Raw genomic sequence first — 21,884 nt, 5'->3', positions numbered from 1 at the left:
GCAAAAAAAAAAAACCCAGCAACCAAACGGAGTTAGAGTTTCTTGTTTTCTATTCCTCATGAAAAACGATCATCAACATCAAGAAAATGTTCAACCATGCAAGAAGCCCCAATCAATCCTACGGTGTAGTGGGTTTTTGTTTATATGATTTTGGCAGCCGTGCGTCAACCTTGTTGCACAAGGCCTGATTACTTGACAGCGTTTACTGACTGATATTGGAAGTATAGTCCCTGCCGCTCGACTAGTACTGGTTGCAGTATTCTATGAACCACAAGAATCTATTCATTACATGGTGTTAGGCCTAAAATCGATAACATATACGGCAGTGACGTAAGAGCTGAGCTGGAGGACCCGAGGAGCCGAAGTGAAGGAGCTGAGTCCTGCACAAGAGCACACGAGGTCAGAAGACCAACCCGGAGTCGTTGCTCCAGACGGGCCCTTCGACACTCAAGTCAGTATGAGCAGGGGTGCAGAGCCAAAAATTTAGGATTAGTAGCTTAGAAGTTATTACCCCTTGCTTTGAGCCTTGAGAGGCCTTTTATAAAGGGAGACCTAGCGTGGTTGGATTACCTACCCCAGGATAGGTGTCGGCCCTTCTGTGGGTTTAGGTTTACCTACTCTTAGGTAATTACCGGATTGCCCCTGCGCCGATGCTGGATTTGTGGTGGGCCCTTTTGGGGCCACGTGTCGACGGGTAATTAGTTGTTGTTTTTCATACCCCATCAGTTGCCCCCCAGTTCTTCAAGTCATTGTAGTGATTTGGAGAAGTGCGATGAGTTATATTCCTGAACGGTAGAACGAGCCGATGTTCGGGACGGCTCGATGAAATGAAGTAAGAGATCCGGCTGGGACTGACCAGGAATTGAGGTGTAAAATTTGTCCGGCCTGGGATGGCCAGAAGTTGAAGTTAAAATATGTCCGGCCTGGGACGGACAGAAATGAGGAGTGTAAAATCTGTTCGGCCAAGCCGTCTGTCCGGCTTGGGACAGGCAGAAATGAGGAGTGTAAAATCTGTCCGGCCAAGCCGTCTGTTCAGCTTGGGAAATCTGTTCGGCTAAGCCGTCTGTCCGGCCTGGGGAATCTGTCCGGAAAATCTGTCCAGCTAAGCCGTCTGTCCGGCCTGGGGAATCTGTCCGGAAAATATGTCCGGCTAAGCTGTCTGTCCGGCCTGGGAAATCTGTCTGGCCTGGGGAATCTGTCCGGCTAAGCCGTATGTCCGGCCTAGGGAATCTGTCCGGAAAATCTATCCGGCCTGGGAAATCTGTTCGGCTAAGTCGTCTGTCCGGCCTGGGGAATCTGTCCGAAAAATCTGTCCGGCCAAGTCATGTCCGGCTTGGGCCGGACTGATTTTTGTTGTCTAGCGGACGCGTCATATTCTGTTCGGCTAAGCCTTCTGGGCGGCCTGGGATGGGTAGAAACTTGGAGTGAAATCTGTCCGGCCTGGGGAATCTGTCCGGAAAATCTGTCCGGCTAAGCCGTCTGTCCGGCCTGGGAAATCTGTCTGGCCAAGTCCTGTCCGGGTTGGGCTAGACTGATTTTTGTCGTCTAGCGGACGCGTCATATTCTGTCCTGCTTGGGCCGGACTGATTTTTGTCGTCTAACGGACGCGCCATATTCTGTCTGGCTTGGGCCGGACTGATTTTTGTCGTGTTGTGGACGCGTCATATCTTGTCCGGCTTGGGCCGGACTGATTTTTGTCGTCTTGCGGACGCGTCATATCCTGTCCGGCTTGGGCCAGACTGATTTTTGTCATCTAGCGGACGCGTCATATTTTGTTCAGCTTGGGCCGGACTGATTTTTGTCGTCTAGCGGACTCGCCATATTCTGTCCGGCTGGGGCCGGTTTGAATTTTGTCTTTTAGCGAATCAAGCTATATCCTGGTCGGCTTGAGGAACGGATGAACTGGAAACTGATTCAGGTCAGCCATTTCAGGTCGTCCATCTCAGGTCGGCTAAAAAACAGATGAGCTACAACTTACCCTTCTTCAGGTTAAGTTTTACCCACGCGTTATATCCAGTCAGGCTGGAGATGTTCTGAACGGCTTAGGACGACCAGGATTTTGAAGTGAAATATCATGTCCGGCCATGTATGCTTTGAACGGCTTCGGATGACCAAGTTTTATTGAACTTGGGTTTTTGCAAGGGTTTGGTTTTCTGCCCGGACCCGTTCTTGACTAGGAGTGCGCTCCCGGTCTTTGTGGAGACGAGCCGAGGCAAACCAAGCAGCGAGTACCCAAGTTTTAGTGAACTGAGTTTCTGAGATGGTTTGGTTTTTCTGCGCGGGCCCGTTCTTGACTAGGAGTGCGCTCCCGGTCTTTGTGGAGACGAGCCGGGGCGAACCAAGCAGCGAGTACCCAAGTTTTAGTGAACTGAGTTTCTGAGATGGTTTGGTTTTTCTGCGCGGGCCCGTTCCCGACCAGGAGTGCGCTCCCTGTCTTTGTGGAGACGAGCCGAGGCGAACCAAGCAATGAGTACTAAAGTTTTAGTGAACTGGGTTTCTGAGATGCCCCTGAGCCGATGCTCAATTTGTGGTGGGCCCTTCTGGGGCCACGTGTCGACATGTAATTAGTTATTGTTTTTCATACCCCATCAGTTGCCCCCCAGTTCTCCAAGTCATTGTAGTGATTTGGAGAAGTGCGATGAGTTATATTCCTAAATGGTAGAACGAGCCGATGTTCAGGACGGCTCGATGAAATGAAGTAAGAGATCCGGCTGGGACTGACCAGGAATTGAGGTGTAAAATCTGTCCGACCAAGCCGTCTATCCGGCCTGGGGCGGCCAATAGTTGAAGTGTAAAATCTGTCCGACCTGGGATGGCCAGAAGTTGAAGTGTAAAATATGTCCGGCCAAGCCGTTTGTCCGGCCTGGGACGGGCAGAAATGAGGAGTGTAAAATCTGTTCGGCCAAGCCGTCTGTCCGGCCAAGCCGTCTGTTCGGCTTGGGAAATCTGTTCTGCTAAGCCGTCTGTCCGGCCTAGGAAATCTGTTCGGCTAAGCCGTCTGTCCGGCCTGGGGAATCTGTCCGGCCTGGGAAATCTGTTCGGCTAAGCCGTCTGTCCGGCCTGGGGAATCTTTCCCAAAAATCTGTCCGGCCAAGTCCAGTCCGGCTTGGGCCGGACTGATTTTTGTCGTCTAGCGGACGCGTCGTATTCTGTTCGGCTAAGCCTTCTAGGCGGCCTGGGATGGGCAGAAACTTGGACTGAAATCTGTCCGGCCTGGGGAATCTGTCCGGAAAATCTGTCCGGCTAAGCCGTCTGTCCGGCCTGGGAAATCTGTTCGGCTAAGCCGTCTGTCCGACCTGGGAAATCTGTCCGGAAAATCTGTCCGGCCAAGTCCTGTCCGGCTTGGGCCAGACTGATTTTTGTCGTCTAGCGGACTCGTCATATTCTGTCCGGCTTGGGCCGGACTGATTTTTGTCGTCTAGCGGACGCGCCATATTCTGTCCGGCTTGGGCCGGACTGATTTTTGTCGTCTTGCGGACGCGTCATATTTTGTTCGGCTTGGGCCTGACTGATTTTTGTCGTCTAGCGGACGCGCCATATTCTGTTCGGCTGGGGCCGGACTGAATTTTGTCTTTTAGCGAATCAAGCTAAATCTCGGTCGGCTTGAGGAACGGATGAACTGGAAACTGATTCAGGTCAGCCATTTCAGGTCGTCCATCTCAGGTCGGCTGAAAAACAGATGAGCTACAACTTAACCTTCTTCAGGTTAAGTTTTACCCACGCGTTATATCCAGTCAGGCTGGAGATGTTCTGAACGGCTTAGGACGACCAGGATTTTGAAGTGAAATATCAGGTCCGGCCATGTATGCTCTGAACGGCTTCGGATGACCAAGTTTTATTGAACTTGGGTTTTTGCAAGGGTTTGGTTTTCTGCCCGGACCCGTTCCTGACTAGGAGTGCGCTCCCGGTCTTTGTGGAGACGAGCCGATGCGAACCAAGTAGCGAGTACCCAAGTTTTAGTGAACTGGGTTTCTGAGACGGTTTGGTTTTTCTACGCGGGCTCGTTCCCGACCAGGAGTGCGCTCCCGGTCTTTGTGGAGACGAGCCGGGGCGAACCAAGCAGCGAGTACCCAAGTTTTAGTGAACTGGGTTTCTGAGATGGTTTGATTTTTCTGCGCGGGCCCGTTCCCGACCAGGAGTGCGCTCCCGGTCTTTGTGGAGACGAGCCGGGGCGAACCAAGCAGCGAGTACCAAAGTTTTAGTGAACTGGGTTTCTGAGATGCGTGGGCCCGTTCCCGACTAGGAGTGCGCTTCCAGTCTTTGTGGATACGAGCTGGGGCGAACCAAGCAATGAGTACCCAAGTTTTAGTGAACTAGGTTTCTGAGATGGTTTGATCATATCTCCAATGGATCATCTTGTGGAAATTAGCTAAGGTGCGTGGATAGGGACGTGGGCCCCTCTTCGATTGGATTATGTGAGCCATTGATCGAGGGGCCCACCAAAATTAATTGAAAGACGGAGATGAATCATCTTTAAGACCCTTGTTGGATTGCAGGAATTTTCCGGATAAAGTTTTCTTGTGTGTGATTACACGTGAAACAAAAAATTATTTGAATAGCTACAGTAAGGCCATGTTTGTTTTGGATTTTGCAAACCGATTGTGAGTCCAAAATTGATTATTGCACTAAAATTAAGCATAAATTTGAGTCCAATAATCAGTTTTGTACTCACAATTGGTTCTCAAATTCCAAAACAAACAGGGTCTAACATTGATCAATACCTAATAAATTTTTTGAAACAATCAAAAATTATTTTTCCTGCACAATCCAAACAGCTGTGAGAGACGTCATAACTAGAACGTCATAACTAGTACAAGAATTTTCCAACCCTAGGGTAAGAGAATATTCAATTGTCCTGAGACTTGGGAGAAATAAAAGGAGAATATAGACATGGGATTATCACATAAAGGGATGCCAGAATAAAGCTCCAACTTCTGTCGTGCATTCTTCTATACGGTGGTCTATCTCTTCTATCCTCTATAACATTGGGTCAGCCCTCCGGTCTACTTGGCCCAATGACTCATTTTTCTCTACTGAGGGGCTCGCGGCGGAGCCGGAGTGACTTTCCGGACTCCTTCGATGATGCCGGGATTTTTCCCGCGGCGCTCGGTCTTCCTTGGCTTGGTGCTTCTGCGTAGAGCGAGATCGTGACCTCTGGCGGTGACGAGGTTCTGTATGGGCCTGCCTGGTTCTGGAATGATGGACTCACCTTGGGGAGTGGTGGGTCCGGTTTCCACTAGGGCGCGCTGGCTCTCCCCTGTGGGCACTCGACCTTTCCTGTACAGGTCGTGGGGCTTCTGTGGGATGTTAGGGAGGCGTTTAGATCAGATGTTGGTATTGATCGACAAGAGCAGTCATCTGTTGGAAGAGAGCTTGCACTTGATCCGGAGTGGGAGTGGGATTGAGGTGTTCTGAATGAGCCGGGCTCTGCTCTACTGTTGCAGAAGGAGTTACTACCTGGGAGGCGATTCGGTCACTTCGAACCCCGCGATGTATTACAGCTCGGGTAGTTCGTGCAGTTGGTACCCGAGCACTCTTCCGCCCTGCCATTTTGTATAGGGGATTCGAACAGCTTTTGGTTCGGGGTCCCACAGATGACACCAAGCTAAAAGTGAGCTAAGTCGGGCGAGTCTGCATATTTTCCCTAGGTAGCAAAGTAGGAATATCATGCCCATGGATTCATAGATCCGAAGGGGTAAGAAGATATGATTTCTAGGTCTTTGTAGGATTGATAAAAAGTCCAGAGAACAATTTGAAATGGAAATAAAGAAAAATTTTCTGGTAATAAAAACAGAAATGCCTGAATTGCGCAAGAAGTTCTTTCCATTAAAACGCCGTGCGACTTTGAGGACATAAGACGCTTAAAACGTTCCTACATGCTGTGTGTGTGTGTGTGGTGGGGGGGGGGGGGGGGGGGGGGGGGAGGACAGTACTTTTATAAGAAAGATGAAATCAAAGGTAGGTTTGACTAAGAAACTAGAGTACCAAGATATGAAATCAAAGGTAGGTTTGAGATGTGAAGGTATTTCACTATTTCCCAAACTCTAAGACACGATATGGATATGGGTATTACATCTATAGTATATTATAAAAGAAGGCCCTCTTAATTTTTAGAGGGGCTAAGTTTCCTTGGTAAGGTACCCTATTACTCTGTCTCATGCGTTCATATCGCCGCACGTACGCAAATCATAAATCAAAAAATGAGAAAACTCAGCTATATTTTATATATTTTATATTGATTTTAACGAATACAACACTCACATATTCAAATTTAAATTGCAAATATATAATAACGCTAAAAAACAATGAGCATTAAAGTAAATTCAACCAGTGTCGTGTTTTTTCTTCTTTAAGTAGACAAGTACCCAAACCCATATAAAACAACCCAAAAACCCAACAGAGGAGACCCAAAAGAAGAATAAAAATGTGTCGTGTTTGAAGCATGATAGTTAATTAGAAAGAAAAATAAATGTTCATGTAGAATAGGTAACTGTGTGTCATACTGTTGTGCATGCTATGTCATGCCTACGCAAGTATCAATGGATGATCCATAGAGTTGGTGAGGTCAATCGACACAAAAATAAGATTAACAGTTCACAGAAACAATATTATCAAATTCCATTCATTTTTTTAGAAGTCCCACAAAAAGTCCCACAATCTCGTTCGTCAATCCAAAAGTCTTGCCGCGGCCACTAAGATAGTCCGCCACAAGATGGAAACTTCAAATTTCAAATATCGAGAGAGGGGATGAGAGAGAAAATGATGAGAGAGAAAAAATCGTTCCCATGAAATCCAAGGAAAATTCCACTTTTTTGTTTGTTTGTAGTTTTGGGCTTAGATTGTAGGGGGGACAAGGGTGACACATCGGCTGAATTTTAGGAAACAATCCCGAATTCTTAGTTTTTTATGTGTTATTTTAGACAGAGTGTGTAGGAAGAGCCAGAGAATAAGAAAATATAGCCAGAAGATGATACTCTCTGGATCACATTAACAATGCTCCACCTATGCATGGGACTGGCTTTAGGGATCACGTGTCTCCTAAGCCCCGACAATTACACAAATCCAGCTCGTGCACTTTCCTATTGCTTTGCCTATTTTGAGTCTGTTCTTCGGGGTTTCATAACCCTGGTTGTACTGCCCTCTTCGTTAGACACTGTTCAAAGGATTGGGTATTAATCTTGATCTTGATTTTATCTTCTTTATTTATCTAATATACTGGTAGGGGTTGGCCTAACCCCAGCTTACCCATAAAAAAAGAGTGTGTAGGAAACAATTCGGAAATTTAAGTTTTTATGCAGTTTTTAATGAGGGTGGAGAGGCTGTCCACGTTAGCATGAAGAGTGAAACCCCCATCCTACAATATTATAATAGATCATACCCCATATATTCCCCTACTCTCCAAGTACATGCCTCGCGACCAAACACTACTTACCAACTATTCTCCGATATAATTCCAAGCAAATTCAATTCTTGTCTCATCCTTGTTGACTACCTATTCCACTACTCTTCGAGTAAATGACACGCAAGAGACAGACGTAATGATTAACCAGGAACTATCACGGGGAGTCTCCAAGGACTTCCATACTTTATTGGCAGCCAAATAAAGAGTTTTGTTGACGTGACACCCAAATGCCAAGCAAAACCCCTAGCCATCCAAGCTTTTTATGCAACTACACACATGGAGACTTTCAAAGTAAGGGTCCAGATCATGATAAGTTGCTAACGTCATGTGGGTGGGCCCAAATGAATCTTCTCATTTCTAGGGATGCAATTTGGGTCGGATCGTGTTGTGCTTGTGCTAAAAAATGAAATGAATTGCAATCAACCCGAATCTGACCCCATTTTACGGTGAAAGCTCAACCAAAATTCTTCAAAAACCGGCCCAATTTCATCTTCACCTCAGTTTCTTTTACGATGCCAGCCTCAATACTACCATTCAGCTCTCCCTCTTCCCCTACAACAAAAACCACATCTTCAAACTCAATTTCCAACCCAAAACAGCCCCATCCATCTTCCCTCTCTCTTCTACAGAAATGCACTTCCCTTAGAGAACTGAAGCAAATACACGCCACCATACTGAAAACCCACTTCCAAAGTGACATTTCCATCCTCACAAAGCTCATCAATTTTTGCTCTCTCAATCCCACTTCAACTATGGACTATGCCCAAAACCTGTTCGACAAAATTCCCCAACCAGACATTGTCCTCTTCAACATCATGGCTCGCGGCTACGCTCGGACCCACACCCCAATTCAGGCCGTGGTGCTCTTCATCCACATGCTCAATCTAGGCATATCCCCTGATGACTACACTTTCCCATCCCTCCTCAAAGCTTGTGCCAATTCAAAAGCTTTAGAACAGGGAAAACAAGTTCATTGCCTAGCCATAAAACTTAAGTTCCACCATAACATTTATGTCCAACCAACACTCATAAACATGTACGCCGAGTGCGGTGACGTTCGAGCTGCTCGCCGGATTTTTAACCAAATGGGTAGACCTTGCATTGTTTCTTACAATGCGATGATCGCTGGGTACGCTCGGAGTAGTCTTCCGAATGAGGCGTTAGCTTTGTTTCGAGAATTACAAGCGTTTGATATCAAGCCCACTGATGTCACAATGCTTTGTGTTCTATCATCTTGTGCTTTGTTAGGGGCACTAGAGCTTGGGAAATGGATACATGAGTACATAAAGAAACATGGGTTGGATGTGTATGTGAAGGTGAACACAGCACTAATAGACATGTATGCTAAGTGTGGAAGCTTGGAAGATGCGATTCGGGTCTTTGAGAAAATGCGTTCTAGAGATACACAAGCATGGTCGGCCATGATCATCGCTTATGCAATTCACGGTCATGGTAATAAGGCCATTTCTTTGTTTGAAGAGATGAAAATTACTGGGATTCGACCGGATGAGATTACATTTCTAGGCTTGTTATATGCTTGTAGTCATACAGGGCTGGTTAACGAGGGCCGTCGGTATTTCTATAGCATGAGAGATCAGTATGGGATTGTTCCAGGGATTAAGCATTATGGGTGTATAGTAGATTTGCTAGGTCGAGCCGGGCTCTTAGATGAGGCATACGAGTTCATCCAGAGCTTGCCTATCAAGCCTACGCCTATACTCTGGCGAACCTTGTTATCTGCCTGCGGCGTTCATGGTAATGTGGAATTGGGGAAGCGCGTGATCAAGCATATTTTTGAATTAGAAGACTCCCATGGAGGGGACTATGTGATCTTATCGAATATGTGCGCAGCTGATGGGAGATGGAATGATGTGAATTCTATAAGGAAACTGATGAAAGATAGAGGGGTGGCCAAGGTACTGTGAAACAACCAATTACTCCAAAAGCTTTAGCTGTTAGAGTTGGTGTTATTTAATCATTTATACTTCGACACTCCCTGTCACGTGTGGCCCCTCTTTTTTTGGGTTGACCGTACACGTGGATTTTACTTATCAATGAGTTGTTGGGTTTTGAACTCATGACCTCCTGCGAGGCAGTAGCTCTGATACCATGTGAAACATCCAATTAGTCCAAAAGCTTAAGAGGTTAGAGTTAGTGTTATTTAATCATTTATACCTCAACAGGTACCTGGGTGTAGCTCCATAGAGGTGGACAATGTGGTACATGAATTCTTCTCTGGGGATGGGACTCATATCCAATCAGTAGAATTACATCGAATGCTCGACGAATTAGTGAAGCAATTGAAGTTGGTTGGGTACGTGCCCGACACATCTCTGGTGTTTCACGCCGACATGACGGAGGAGGCGAAAGAAGCTAGTCTTAGATATCACAGTGAGAAGCTAGCAATTGCTTTTGGGCTTATAAACACTCCTCCGGGGATGGCCATTCGTGTCGTGAAGAACCTTCGAGTCTGTGGGGATTGCCATTCTGCTGCGAAGCTTATATCGATGATCTTCGATAGACAGATAATTCTTAGAGATCTCCATCGTTTCCATCATTTCAAAGACGGATCATGTTCGTGTGGTGATTACTGGTAGTACAACTTATCTGAACTTTATATTATTAGATAATTCAGCTCATGCTACCCTGAATGAGGCATTTGGATGCTCTGCTTCTCTTACCAAAGTTCCCATTAGCTGCTTGAAGTGCATTGTTTGATTTCACAGTTGTAATTTTAGATTATTGGGTTACTGTTAGCATCTATCTGGTATCTAATTTTGTTTCAAGATAAGATGTTCATACAAGTGAAGGTACTAGATTCTGTTTAGTGCTAAATCAAATTGGTTTTGTAGACTTCTTTCATCAAAGCTTTTTAGGCACTGCAATGCATGAGTGCGTCATGGATATGAAGAAAATCCTTTCAATAAAAGAGGAGCTGTTTGATGATCTGAATAATTCATCTAGTAGCTCTACTAAGGGAGGGTCTGTACCAATGAACAAAACTCACACTGATTTCAAGCCAAAAGAGTCCTACTCCTCTCATAGTTACTCAAATCAAAGGGCAAACATCAAAATGGGACATTTTGAGGAATGAAGCATCAATTATAATACAATGAGGCCTGCCTAATATGACCCTGCCATTGGTTAATCTACACTGTCCACTTGGTAGGCCCCACCTTGATCTTCAATAGCCCAAAATTTATGTGGACCAACCAATTTCATGTGTACGATGACCAGGTCCACAAATCTGGCCTACTGTTCTTGGTCCCACTTTGATCAGATGATCCTAGATCTTTAATCAGATCAAAATGGCATCCTTTAAAATGTCTTTAAGCAGTTGGTTTTCGCACCCCTCAATCATACAGATGAGACACTTTGACATCCTAACTACACCTACTGGGTCGTGATGTTCCTTTACTTCAATGGCTCCGATCAAAGCATCGGATTCTACTGTTTTTTTCGTTTGTGTCCCTGTCTTATTAAGAATCAAAGCGTTTATATAAGTGCACTGGGTCCTACTATTATTTTACATAATTAAATTTTTTGTACGAAGTTTGAATTTTTCAACAGTCTTCTACAAAGAGAATAGATTGTGTGTTTTTACTATTAGTAGCTAGGTGTTTTTGCCGAAGAAGACGGGCAATGAATAATGGTGATTTGGCAATTCAATGCACAATCACACAATGGCGAATGAAGCTTGCAATCAACAATAAGGGTCCACCTTGGGTCAATTTTGGGGAGTTTGGGTTGAGATTTTACCTTAAAATCGGGTCAGGTTCGGGTCGATTGCAATTGATCATTTTTTACCAAAAGCTCAGCCGGACCGGACCCAAGTTGCACCCCTAATCAACAGATGGATTTTAGGGTTCAATGAGAAAGAGAGAATATGGATGAAGTCTTTGTTTGTTCGATTCAATTAATTGGAATGATTTTTTTTTATAAAGTTTTGTTATGTTAGATGTTAGATACCAAAAATACTCATCATGTTTAGCATATAAGTAAAAAAAACATGAAGTGTATCAGAGTGATAGGACTAAAACAAATGTTACTCTTAATTTGGATTTAAAATTTGTTTTATGCCCATTTCACATGGAAAGAAACATAGCTTAAGACTTCTAGCTATTTCAATTTCTGAGGGTCTTTACTCCAACCCTTGCTAATAGCTCTAATAGCAAGGGGTGTGGAAATATCAATTCCTTCCAAAACCAAAAAATAAGCATGGAATTTATATTTTCCACATCCCTTCCTATTAGACGGATTGGAGGAAGTTCAGGTTTTGTTCAAAAAAAGGGTACATATACATAAGCTCTACATACAAAAATCGTCTGTTCATCCCTGCTGCCCTTCTCGGAAATTGGAGTCCTCTATTTCATGGAGAGCGCTTTCGATTTTCTCGAGGCTGCATGCCCAAAAAATGAGATTGTTGCCGTGTGAATTCCAATGAGAAGCCTTTAGCAAGAGCCAAGAGACTTTATCCCTGGGCCCACCAATATGATATCAGCATAATCCCGACCCTACAACTGTGGGGCTCACAAGTTGAGAAGCTTGATATTGGCCCACCAACATGTAGTGTAGCATGATATGGATCCTTCATCCGAGGGTCCGTCTCAGATTCAAACATTTATTTAGCAATGTAATTGGATATGAACAGTTGGTGGGCCCAGATTAGACTTCTGATATTAAGAACTCTCACCGTATCATTCCCCTTTCTTTAATAACCAGATATCATGAGATCTTTCCGGTCACCTTCATTAAATTCCCACAATATCTGATCTTGTAACTCTCACATGCTCATCAATCATCTCTTCATGGCCGTTATTTTCCACGAGACGGCGCACGACCTTCTATACATATATTCCACATTTACTCCCCACTCTCCTCTGCAATTAGATCCTCTTCATCTCCCCTACTCAAATATAGAATGAGACTCAAAACTCAATTATCTCTCTTTTCCTCACCAACCCATTTTCTCTTTCTACTTCCCAAACAAACCAATCATGGAAAACCAATCACTTCAAAACTGGCCTGGTTATGAACCAGTTGCAAAAGAAGAAAATCCTTTTTTCATGCAAGATACCCAACAACTGGATTTGAGGTAAAGCAAGGGGTTGAAGCCATGCAATAGATTTGATATTTTACTTTTCAATGTTTTTATATGGCTTGAGTTTTTTCTTCTGTTTTTTGTAGTGGGTGTGCTCTTTCCAATTGGCCGTGTGAGTTTCCACTAGAAGAGAATGTGATTGAAATGGAGAGCTTCCTTCATGAAAATCCCTTGTACCCATCAATGGAGTTCTTGCCTGACCATAACATGTTTCAAGGTAATTTAAATATCAGGTTGGAAATATTTTGTTTTTGAACTTTTTTTAATGGGTTTCTCTCTTTTTTGGCTTTTACAGATGATTTTTGCTATGAGTTAGATCGTGGGTTTGGAATTTGGGATGATATGAGTATTGGGTTTGAAGTCGAACCCAGAAAAGAGATTGTACTTTATAGTGGAGATGATGGGGAGGAGTTGAAAGAGAAGAAGGCGGAGAGATGCAGAGAGGAGAAGACTATTACTTTCAATGAATTATCTCGTTATTTCTACATGCCTATAACACAAGCTGCAAAGGAGCTCAATGTTGGGTTGACATTGTTGAAGAAAAGGTGTAGGGAGTTGGGTATTCCTAGATGGCCACATAGAAAGATGAAGAGCTTGCAAACACTTATAAAAAACGTTCAAGTAATCTTTCTATATCCTTTCTTCCTTTAGAATTTGTAATCTCATTCTCTCCCTCTTTATTATACATTTAGCATGCACCAAAGTTTCTAATAGTTTTATCTGTTGTGTTTGTAGCAATTGGGTAAGGAGGATGAAGAAGTGGATGAAACTCAGCTAAGGACTGCTGTTGAGATGCTGGAGCAACAGAGAAAATTGATGGAGAAGGTGCCTGCAATTGAAATGGGAGAGAAAACAAAGAAGCTTAGACAAGCATGCTTTAAGGCTAATTACAAGAAAAAAAGGCTTATGGGCGTGGTGGAATCACAGGCTTCTCCTACCTATTTATGTATGGAAAACACTGAACAGTTAAACTGAAAAGAAAATGCAAAAAAGAAAAATAAATCATTGGAGCTTTCATATTCTAAGTATTGGTTCTATATCATTACATGTTTATTTCATTGCATTCCCAATAGATTTTCTTCAGTTATTATATTACTGCACATAAGGAACTGATTTTTTTTATAATAATGTTTGTTGTCTAAGGCTCTGTTCACTTGCCTTCTTGAGAAAGGAAAGGAGAAGAAAGAAAGCCGAATTTTCCCGTGATTTGACATTTTCCGCCGTTCACTTGTTTTCTCGGAAAAGCGGAATTACACAGGTGGAACATATAAATAATGACATGGAAAACCAACTTTCTTGCACTTTCCCTCTAAATTTTCTCACCAAAAGGATGGGAAAATCACTTTCCTGAGAAAACTACTTTGCCTGCATACTTTCTTTTCCTTTCTCGGCCAAGTGAACAACGGAATTTTCTCACAGTTTCTTTTCCTTTCTTTTCCAGTTTTTCACGTCAGATTCTCTTCCTTTCTTTTCTTTTCCTGCAGCTAGAAAACAAGTGAACAGAGCCTAAGAGAATCTGAGGAGGTTCTTATAATTGGTCTGTTCTATTTTCACTAATGGGCTACTTTCCTACTTTATGCATATTGATGGAGTTTTGTAATATAGGGGCATTAATCCATCTGTTATTTATCCTTCAACTTCTTTAGATCTCTAACCCTTCTTTTTCTCTCTCCAACTACATCCATCCAATTATTTGAACAGCTAATCTCCATTTTGAGAATTAAAGATGGCAATTCAATGGGATATTTGTGGAAATCATGGAATGCAGAGTTACTTACATTAAGCACAAACCTTGTGTTTGGCTTGAACGTGCTTGAAAAGAGATTTATGCTCCAAACAAATGATTATGTTCTAATTAGTTTCCAATCATAATATTTAATTGAACAAATAAGAAAAAAGTAAAGAAGTACTTCTTACTGTAGTACAATGAAGCACTTGGACCATGAGTTCAACCATATCCAACTCAATGGATCAGAATGTCCCACTAGGGTTGGACCAGTTTGGGCTAACCGGACCCAACTAACACCTGTGTCTGGCTCTATTATACCAACGAATATAATAAGGGCATGTATAATGTAAACCATTTTGATGATGATCTAAATATTTCATTGTTGCTCACATCATAGTTTGGTCATATCTATAAAAAGATGTACTAATTAATCATAGTTTCAAAACTCTCCCCCATCATCGTGAACTATCCTGAGTCGATTCCCTTTTACCTCGGTGGCATTTTTGCTTGACTCTGTATTCTGCCTACAAAGTCAATCAAAGCTCTTTTGACTTTTCTGAGTTATGACCCCTCAACCGTGTCATTCCCAGTCGACTAGGATCTGTTTTGGCCGCGTTTTGACCTGCACAGTAGTACTAACCATAAGAAGAAAGCCTTCGTTCTCCATAACAAATAAGGGCATGAGAAACCTTTAGTTCCATGAGTGAAAACTTCAAAAACTCCATTTGAGCAGCTTGAAGAAAGACTCCATAGGAAAGAATGTCGTCACGAGAAATCTTTATTTCTTTTCTTGAAAACTTCAAAAACTCCATTGGAGCAGGTTGAAGAAGGAAATTGAGGAGAATCCCCACCACACCTACCTTCCAACTTCAATAGTTAGGCATACCCTACATCACTCGAACCTCTTCTTTATCTTCAATACCTAGATATACTCTCTAGTTGAATCCAAGTTTGGGTCACCCCTGTTTTGTGACGGACAATTTTGCGTTGCCAAGGCTTTTAGAAACAGATTTTTTCTATCTTCAATGAGTGTATTTCTTGTAGTGCATGTCATAGGCAGGCAGGAATTGGTCACCGACCAGCAGGGGGGGCAGCTGCCCCTGTTGTGTTGGGCCAAACTCCTTGATAGGCCCAACTCATTTGGGCCCAGCCTTATGCATAACCTGCCCCCTTATGTATAACTGCCCCCCTTATGTATAAATCCTAACCCCGCCACTACCGACCAGTGCACCCTTTGGCTGACACCAATGGCACCCACGACCGGCCGCCAGGTAGCCAGAATCTGGAGAACATGTCAACAACTACAAGGTGGACCCTACACAAATAATTTTTTATTTTTTTTATTTAAGATTTTTCTCACTAGATTTCTTCGCAGATGCGATCACCAGTGATCATGGTCCTCGATCCAGACAAGGAAGGTCATTCCCCATCTAATGCATCGATCACCCATCTTGTGGGATACCAAAGGTTACTAAAGCAACTACTTTCCTAATTATACTTGGATTCTTTAATGGGATTATTCTTTACTTATCTAAAACATAGTTAATAAAAAAAATCCTAATATAGATTATCCTTAATGATCTAAGTGGCAATGTGGGTCAACCTTACATCTAGAGAGACTAATCTAACATTGATCCCTTAATCTAATACTAAATACAATTAACTTGTGTAAAAAGGGATCATCTCATGGATAGAGGCACCACAGGTAAGAATGTACGATACTCAAGTCCACATCTACTTTCTATCTTCCCGATTAGGGTTTAGGGTTTTGTGGTGCATGTATGCAAGAAAGCCCATGTCTCGAAGGTACAAAACATTTGCAGATCACATGCAAGTAATGCTTTACTAATAAAATGAAAAGGAAAACGGTGGCTTTTCTATTGGATAGGTGATATTAGTCTGTGGATTCCTATTCAAGTGCAAGAAAACTAAAAGAGAAATGGAGTTGAATAGAAGTGTAAAGTAGGAACGGACCAATTTTGATCTTCGAGCAAGAAATGGGTTTGAGTAAGATGCATGTGTCGAGCAGGCACTAACCAATTTTGATCTTCTAGCAAGGTGAGCCCAGTCTCACGTTCCATGAGATAAGATGTCAGCAGAAGTCTAGTTTGTTACAAATCTTGAGTTTTCTGCGTAAGTCTAGTTTGTCACAAATATTACGCTTTTTTGGGTAGGTAGAAAGTCTATATGGTCTGTCACATATCTTACAAATGGTATATAAGTAAGTCGGATGGGTTGGGTAATTAAATAGGAGTTTTGAAAAGAGAGAGAGAGAGAGAGAGAGTGAGCCACCATGTTAAACTCCTTCCTTAGCCAAATTATGGCTATCATCTTATTTCTTAGCTATGCTGGCCTCCTCATATACGCCATAGTTATCTGAGGCGGAGCTCAACTCCTATGTTCGTTATCTACACCCTAAGTGAAGTCCAATGTGAGCTTTGTTTAGGTGTGATAGAAGTGGAAAAGGATTTGTGTACGCTTCTACCTAACTGTAACCACACGTTGGATGAGAAGTGCTTCGACAGGTGGTTGGAATCCCAGTTCACATGCCCAATTTGCGCAACCGTGGTGGTAGAGCCTAGTGCTGGAGTTTAATTGGGTGAACAAAATGATTTCTCCTTTTTATCAACTAAAGGGGTTTTTTCATGTGACATGTAATACATATGAAAATTGGAAGATAAATGAAGGAAAATATATAATTTCCTGCTTTTATGTTTTTCATTTCAGCCGACCCCAACTAGTTTGGTACAAAGGCTTAGTTGAGTTGAGTTGAGTTGAGTTGAGTATGTTATGTTTTTCAGTGATCCATTTCCTCACTTCTCCTATTCGTTCTGCCCTTTTCTCCTGACCAAATCCTCCACTCATCTCCCTCTCTGTGTGTGTGGCATGGGCATGGGGATGGAAGAGCTTTCTTTTCACAAATGCAATGGCTATCGAATCAAATCCAGGATATATGAGCTAATGAAAATCATAGAAGTTATAGAAATCATAAACAAAAGATTTGTGAATGGACTGTCCCATCGGTCTCAATTTTTTTGAATTTAAAACAAGTGGGAAGAGTGGGGAGATACTTATTAACTGCTCTCCACTCTTCTCAATTTCCATTATGGGACTAAACTTTTTAATTTTTCACTAGTACGCACTTTTTCACCTCTTTCAAAAAGCTCACATTTTCCAATGTAAAAATCCTTTTATTTTCAAATTCTTTTATTTTGAAAATCTCTAACAATATCTAAATATACAGGTTTGCCCTCATAGGGTATCCAGCAGTCTCTATTCAATTTGTGACAATGAATTCCATGTATAATGATGAGCCCTAACTAGGGTCATTGCCCGGTTTTACCTCCTCAAGCTTACTTTTAGCTTACATTGAGGCTGGGCCCTACTGGACTGGTGGGGCATTGTTTTGACAAAAGGGCCCCTCTTGTCAGCTTACTTTAGGAGGAATGAAATGGTATAAAACAAGAAATGCTTTCTCCCTCCAAACTCTTCCCATGGCTTTGGGTCCATTCTCTCATTCTCATCCCTTTCTCTCTAATCTCCATCACCAAACACTTCACTCCCACAGCCCATTCCTTCGCCTTCACTACTTCCTCACTAACCTTCATCTTCACCATCTTCATCCCAATCAACAACAACTACAACATAATTCATTCATAAAAGAAAAACAGAACCACCCACTACAAGATCTGAATAGCTTAGAAAAGACATGCCTTTCCCTCATAAAATCATGCACAAAAAAGACCCATCTCCTCCAAATCCACGCCCACCTCATCCGTACATCCCTCTTTCAAAACCCCAACATCTTACTTTCCTTTTTGTCCACTGCTACCCAAGACTTGAACTACTCCCGCCAATTTTTTATTCAAATACCTAAACCCAACGTCTTTCTCTACAATACTATGATCAAGGTCTACTCCCAAAGCAACTCCCCTGACATGGCCTTGTGCTTCTATAGACACATGCTAAGGCTAGGTGTTCGTCCCAATCCATTTTCTTCTTCTTTTGTCATTAAATCTTGTACTAGATCTTCTTCTTTGGTAGGAGGTAAACAGATACACGCTCGAATTGTGCAAGATGGGCACCAGTTTGATTGCTTGCTACTCACTTCTTTGATGGGTTTTTATGTGTCATGTGGGAATGGCGACGACGCCCGGCAGGTGTTTGATGAAATGCCTCAACCAGATACTGTTGCTTGGAATGTCCTAATTTCTTGCTACACTCGCAACGGTCGGACCCGTGATGCGTTGGGCCTATTCGATGTAATGCAGGGCACACCCTATGGGTCCAAACCGGACAATGTCACTTGCTTGCTTCTCCTCCAGGCTTGCGCCAACTTGGGCACACTTGATTTTGGTGAACGGATTCATAATTATATTGTTGAACATGGCTATGGTAATGCTTTGAATCTATGCAATTCACTCATTGCTATGTATTCGAAATGTGGGTGTTTGGATAAGGCTTATCAAGTGTTTAACGAGATGCCTGACAGAAATGTTGTTAGTTGGAGTGCAATGATTTCTGGGTTGGCAATGAATGGTCATGGAAGGGAGGCTATTGAAGCATTTGGAGAGATGCAAAGAACGGGTATTGCACCCGATGATCAGACTTTTACTGGCATTCTTTCGGCTTGTAGTCATGGTGGATTGGTTGATGAAGGCATGAGATTTTTCGATCTGATGAGCACAGAATTCGGCATAATGCCAAACGTGCATCATTACGGGTGTGTGGTTGATCTTTTAGGGCGTGCAGGTTTACTTGATCAGGCCTACCATCTTATCACTTCAATGATGACTAAACCAGATTCAACAATTTGGAGGACCCTTCTTGGAGCTTGCAGAATTCATGGCTATGTCGAGCTTGGAGAACATGTTGTTGGGCATTTAATCGAGTTGAAAGCTCAACAAGCTGGGGATTACGTTTTGTTACTGAACATTTATGCCTCTGTTGGGAATTGGGAGAAGGTGGCAGTTGTGAGGAGGATGATGAAGGATAAAGGAATACAAACAACCCCTGGTTGTAGTACTATTGAATTGAAAGGAGAAGTACATGAATTTGTTGCGGATGATGATTTGCATCCACGAAAAGAGGAGATTTATGAGATGTTGGATGAGATTGGAGGGCAATTGAAAATTGTTGGTTATGTTGCGGAAGTGGCGGCTGAGATGCACAATATGGACATGGAACAAAAAGAGCATGCTCTCTCTTATCATAGTGAGAAGTTGGCCATTGCCTTTGGGCTGGTTGCAACACCCCCTGGCACACCAATCAGAATTTCCAAGAACCTCCGTATTTGTGTTGATTGCCACACTTTTGCAAAGGTTCTATCCGGGGTTTATAACCGGAAGATAGTCATTAGAGATCGCTCCCGGTTCCACCATTTCCGAGAAGGATCATGCTCCTGTCAAGATTACTGGTAGGCCTCTTTGGGCTAGAAATCGTGTGCACGAGCATTTAGTATGATTGGAGGCATGAGCAAAACTGTATAAGGGGGTTTGTGTGATCCAATCTTTGGATTTTCTGAAGTGAACATGATTGCAAAAAATTGCAGAATCAAATGAAGCAATGCAGCCACCTTTGTTTGTCATTATTGAAACAGAAGAAACTTTGACTTACTGACTGCACAATAAGCATCGCCTCTGTATCGTGAAACTCCAATTCAAATATTCATGAAATACTTTGGGGTGAGGTGGGAATGACCCATTGTTACATTGGCTTTATAGAAGTTCCTCTGGTTTGTAGATTCTACTCCAAATGATCAGAACGAAGAGATTTTGAGCATTGTCTCTGATTTCTTGCAGTAATCAATGAAGAATCTTGCTTGCCCATATAATGATAGGCTTTGGGTTTTATCAGATAAATCAAAGACTTTAAAGCAGCATCATCGAACAGGCTAAGTTCTTTATTTGCACAGGATTGATCTCTGCCATCCTGCCCAACTTTATACAGGTAATACTGAAATCCTGACCTCTAATGTCAACCCTCTCAAGCATGTGATTCTGACTCCAGATCCTAAAATTCATTTGAGGTTCAAACCTAAACATAAACCATACTTCTTTAAAAGTTCAAATTATATTAGCAATTTAAAGTGACCTTCCTCAAAAAAAAAATGTAGACATACATTGAGATTTACTGTATACTCTGAATAGAAACATGATCTTCATTGTGTCCTGGCTCCTGAGCTTCTATCCAGAACCATGAAATGGATTTATCTTGAAATTTTCATAAGTAGTAGAATAAGTTCCAGCCTAATAAGCCTTGGAGAGACGCCAACGGTGACGAGATGAAAAAGATTCCATATGCTTCAAGTGTTCAAAAAAAGATACCATATGCTTCATCAATTGGGAGTCTTGTATATGCTCAAGTTTGTAGCCATCCAGATATAACCTTTACAGTTAGTATGCTTGGGAGATACCGAAGTGACAGTAGATTGTATCACTAAAAAGCAGCCAAGATAGTTATGCATTATATGTGAGAGACTACAAGCTTTATGCTCACATTTAGGAGTGCTTGGCTACTCTGATTTTGACTTTGCTGGATGTTGGGATACCCATAGGTCCAACCCTAGTTATATTTTCACAGGTCCTACGAAGTACCTTTAAATAGATATTAACGGCTTCATCCCCTATGAAGGCGAAGTTTATTGCTTGCTCCAAGGCTTCAGCTCATGTCTTCCGGCTGGAGAGTTTAGTTTCAAAGCGTGATGTAATTGATTCAATCGGAAATCCGCTTAAAGTTTTTTGTGATAATTCTACTACGGTATTCTTTTCTAAGAACAAGGCTGGGAATAGGTCGAAGCATATAGATTTGAGATATCTTGTTATAAGGGAAAGAGTTCAGAATCAAGAGAATCAGAGTGTGTATGCAGAGCGCATAAGCACCTCACTTGTGTTGGTAGATCTATGGACTAGCGACTTATCACCAAGCGCATGTCAAGCGCAGGGGTTTGGTGGGCAACTTTGATAGCTTGTGATAGTATGACTTTGCATCAAGATTGAGATACACTGATGTGAAACAATTGATTTTATTTTTTATTAATTATGATGTTATAGTTGTTTTCTACTACTCCATTATAGTTTTGTGGACATTAAGTTTTGCAATTCAGAGAGAGAGAGAGAGAGAGAGAGAGAGAGAGAGCATGATTGTGTGATCCACATCAAATGTCCATCGGCTTTTGAATGTGAAGTGATGAGAGGAGAAGGGTTCCGGTTCTTTGCTTGAACCTTCTGCAACTACGCTCTTCAACGGCAACCATAGGAGAGGAAGGCATCAGCAAACCACAAGCAATGGCGAACTGTAAGTGGCGATAACCGGAAAAATAATAATGGTTAAGAAATAAACGGGGAAGTTTTTTTTATTTAGTACTGTAAATACTATTACACCAAGGGGACAAGATGTCCCATTGGAGTAGCAGCCTTTACATTCCTCTAAATACAAGATCACCAAGCACCAATCAAACCTATTCGTCCATCCGATCCAACTCGAGGTTCTCTTGGACTATGATAAGATCTTCTCTCCAACTCCTCTTTTGCTAATCTGTCGGCTTCTTCATTGGCCAACTTGTGCATATATTGAAATGTCTGAGAGATGGATGCCACAAGATCTCTAATTTTCGCCACAATGTCCGCTATCGCCTAGGGACCTAAGGCTTT

At 42.6% G+C, this 21,884-nt stretch overlaps 3 protein-coding genes across 4 annotated transcripts; all 3 read left to right on the top strand.

Moving 5' to 3' along the window:
* The first annotated feature begins 7,598 nt into the window (after nt 1-7,598).
* OTP85 (Pentatricopeptide repeat (PPR) superfamily protein) lies at nt 7,599-10,272 on the top strand. Its single transcript, XM_077357207.1, has 2 exons — nt 7,599-9,318; nt 9,586-10,272. Exons 1-2 carry the CDS (start codon nt 7,915-7,917, stop codon nt 9,997-9,999), a joined length of 1,818 nt encoding a protein of 605 aa, XP_077213322.1. The 5' UTR covers nt 7,599-7,914; the 3' UTR covers nt 10,000-10,272.
* A 2,127-nt stretch (nt 10,273-12,399) lies between these two features.
* On the top strand, nt 12,400-13,478 carry LOC143848914 (protein RKD3-like). The gene is made up of 4 exons (XM_077357961.1): nt 12,400-12,497; nt 12,590-12,720; nt 12,799-13,124; nt 13,239-13,478. Exons 1-4 carry the CDS (start codon nt 12,400-12,402, stop codon nt 13,476-13,478), a joined length of 795 nt encoding a protein of 264 aa, XP_077214076.1.
* A 4,225-nt stretch (nt 13,479-17,703) lies between these two features.
* Nucleotides 17,704-21,294, top strand: LOC143849005 (pentatricopeptide repeat-containing protein At3g47530-like). Of its 2 annotated transcripts, none has more exons than XM_077358054.1 (2): nt 17,704-19,916; nt 20,034-21,294. In XM_077358054.1, the coding sequence occupies exon 1, from the start codon at nt 17,727-17,729 to the stop codon at nt 19,650-19,652; it is 1,926 nt and encodes a 641-aa protein (XP_077214169.1). In that variant the 5' UTR covers nt 17,704-17,726; the 3' UTR covers nt 19,653-19,916; nt 20,034-21,294. The 2 variants fall into 2 exon arrangements, with proteins under 2 accessions (XP_077214169.1, XP_077214168.1); XM_077358053.1 differs by having other exon boundaries at nt 17,704-19,921.
* Nucleotides 21,295-21,884: the final 590 nt, after the last annotated feature.

The sequence above is a fragment of the Tasmannia lanceolata genome, unplaced genomic scaffold (assembly GCF_043159265.1).
Source record: "Tasmannia lanceolata isolate RefF3 unplaced genomic scaffold, GAP_Taslan_0.1 ptg000016l, whole genome shotgun sequence".
Lineage (NCBI taxonomy): Eukaryota > Viridiplantae > Streptophyta > Magnoliopsida > Canellales > Winteraceae > Tasmannia > Tasmannia lanceolata.
Note: the sequence above shows the minus strand (reverse complement) of the source record. Positions and strands in the feature narration are given on the sequence as shown.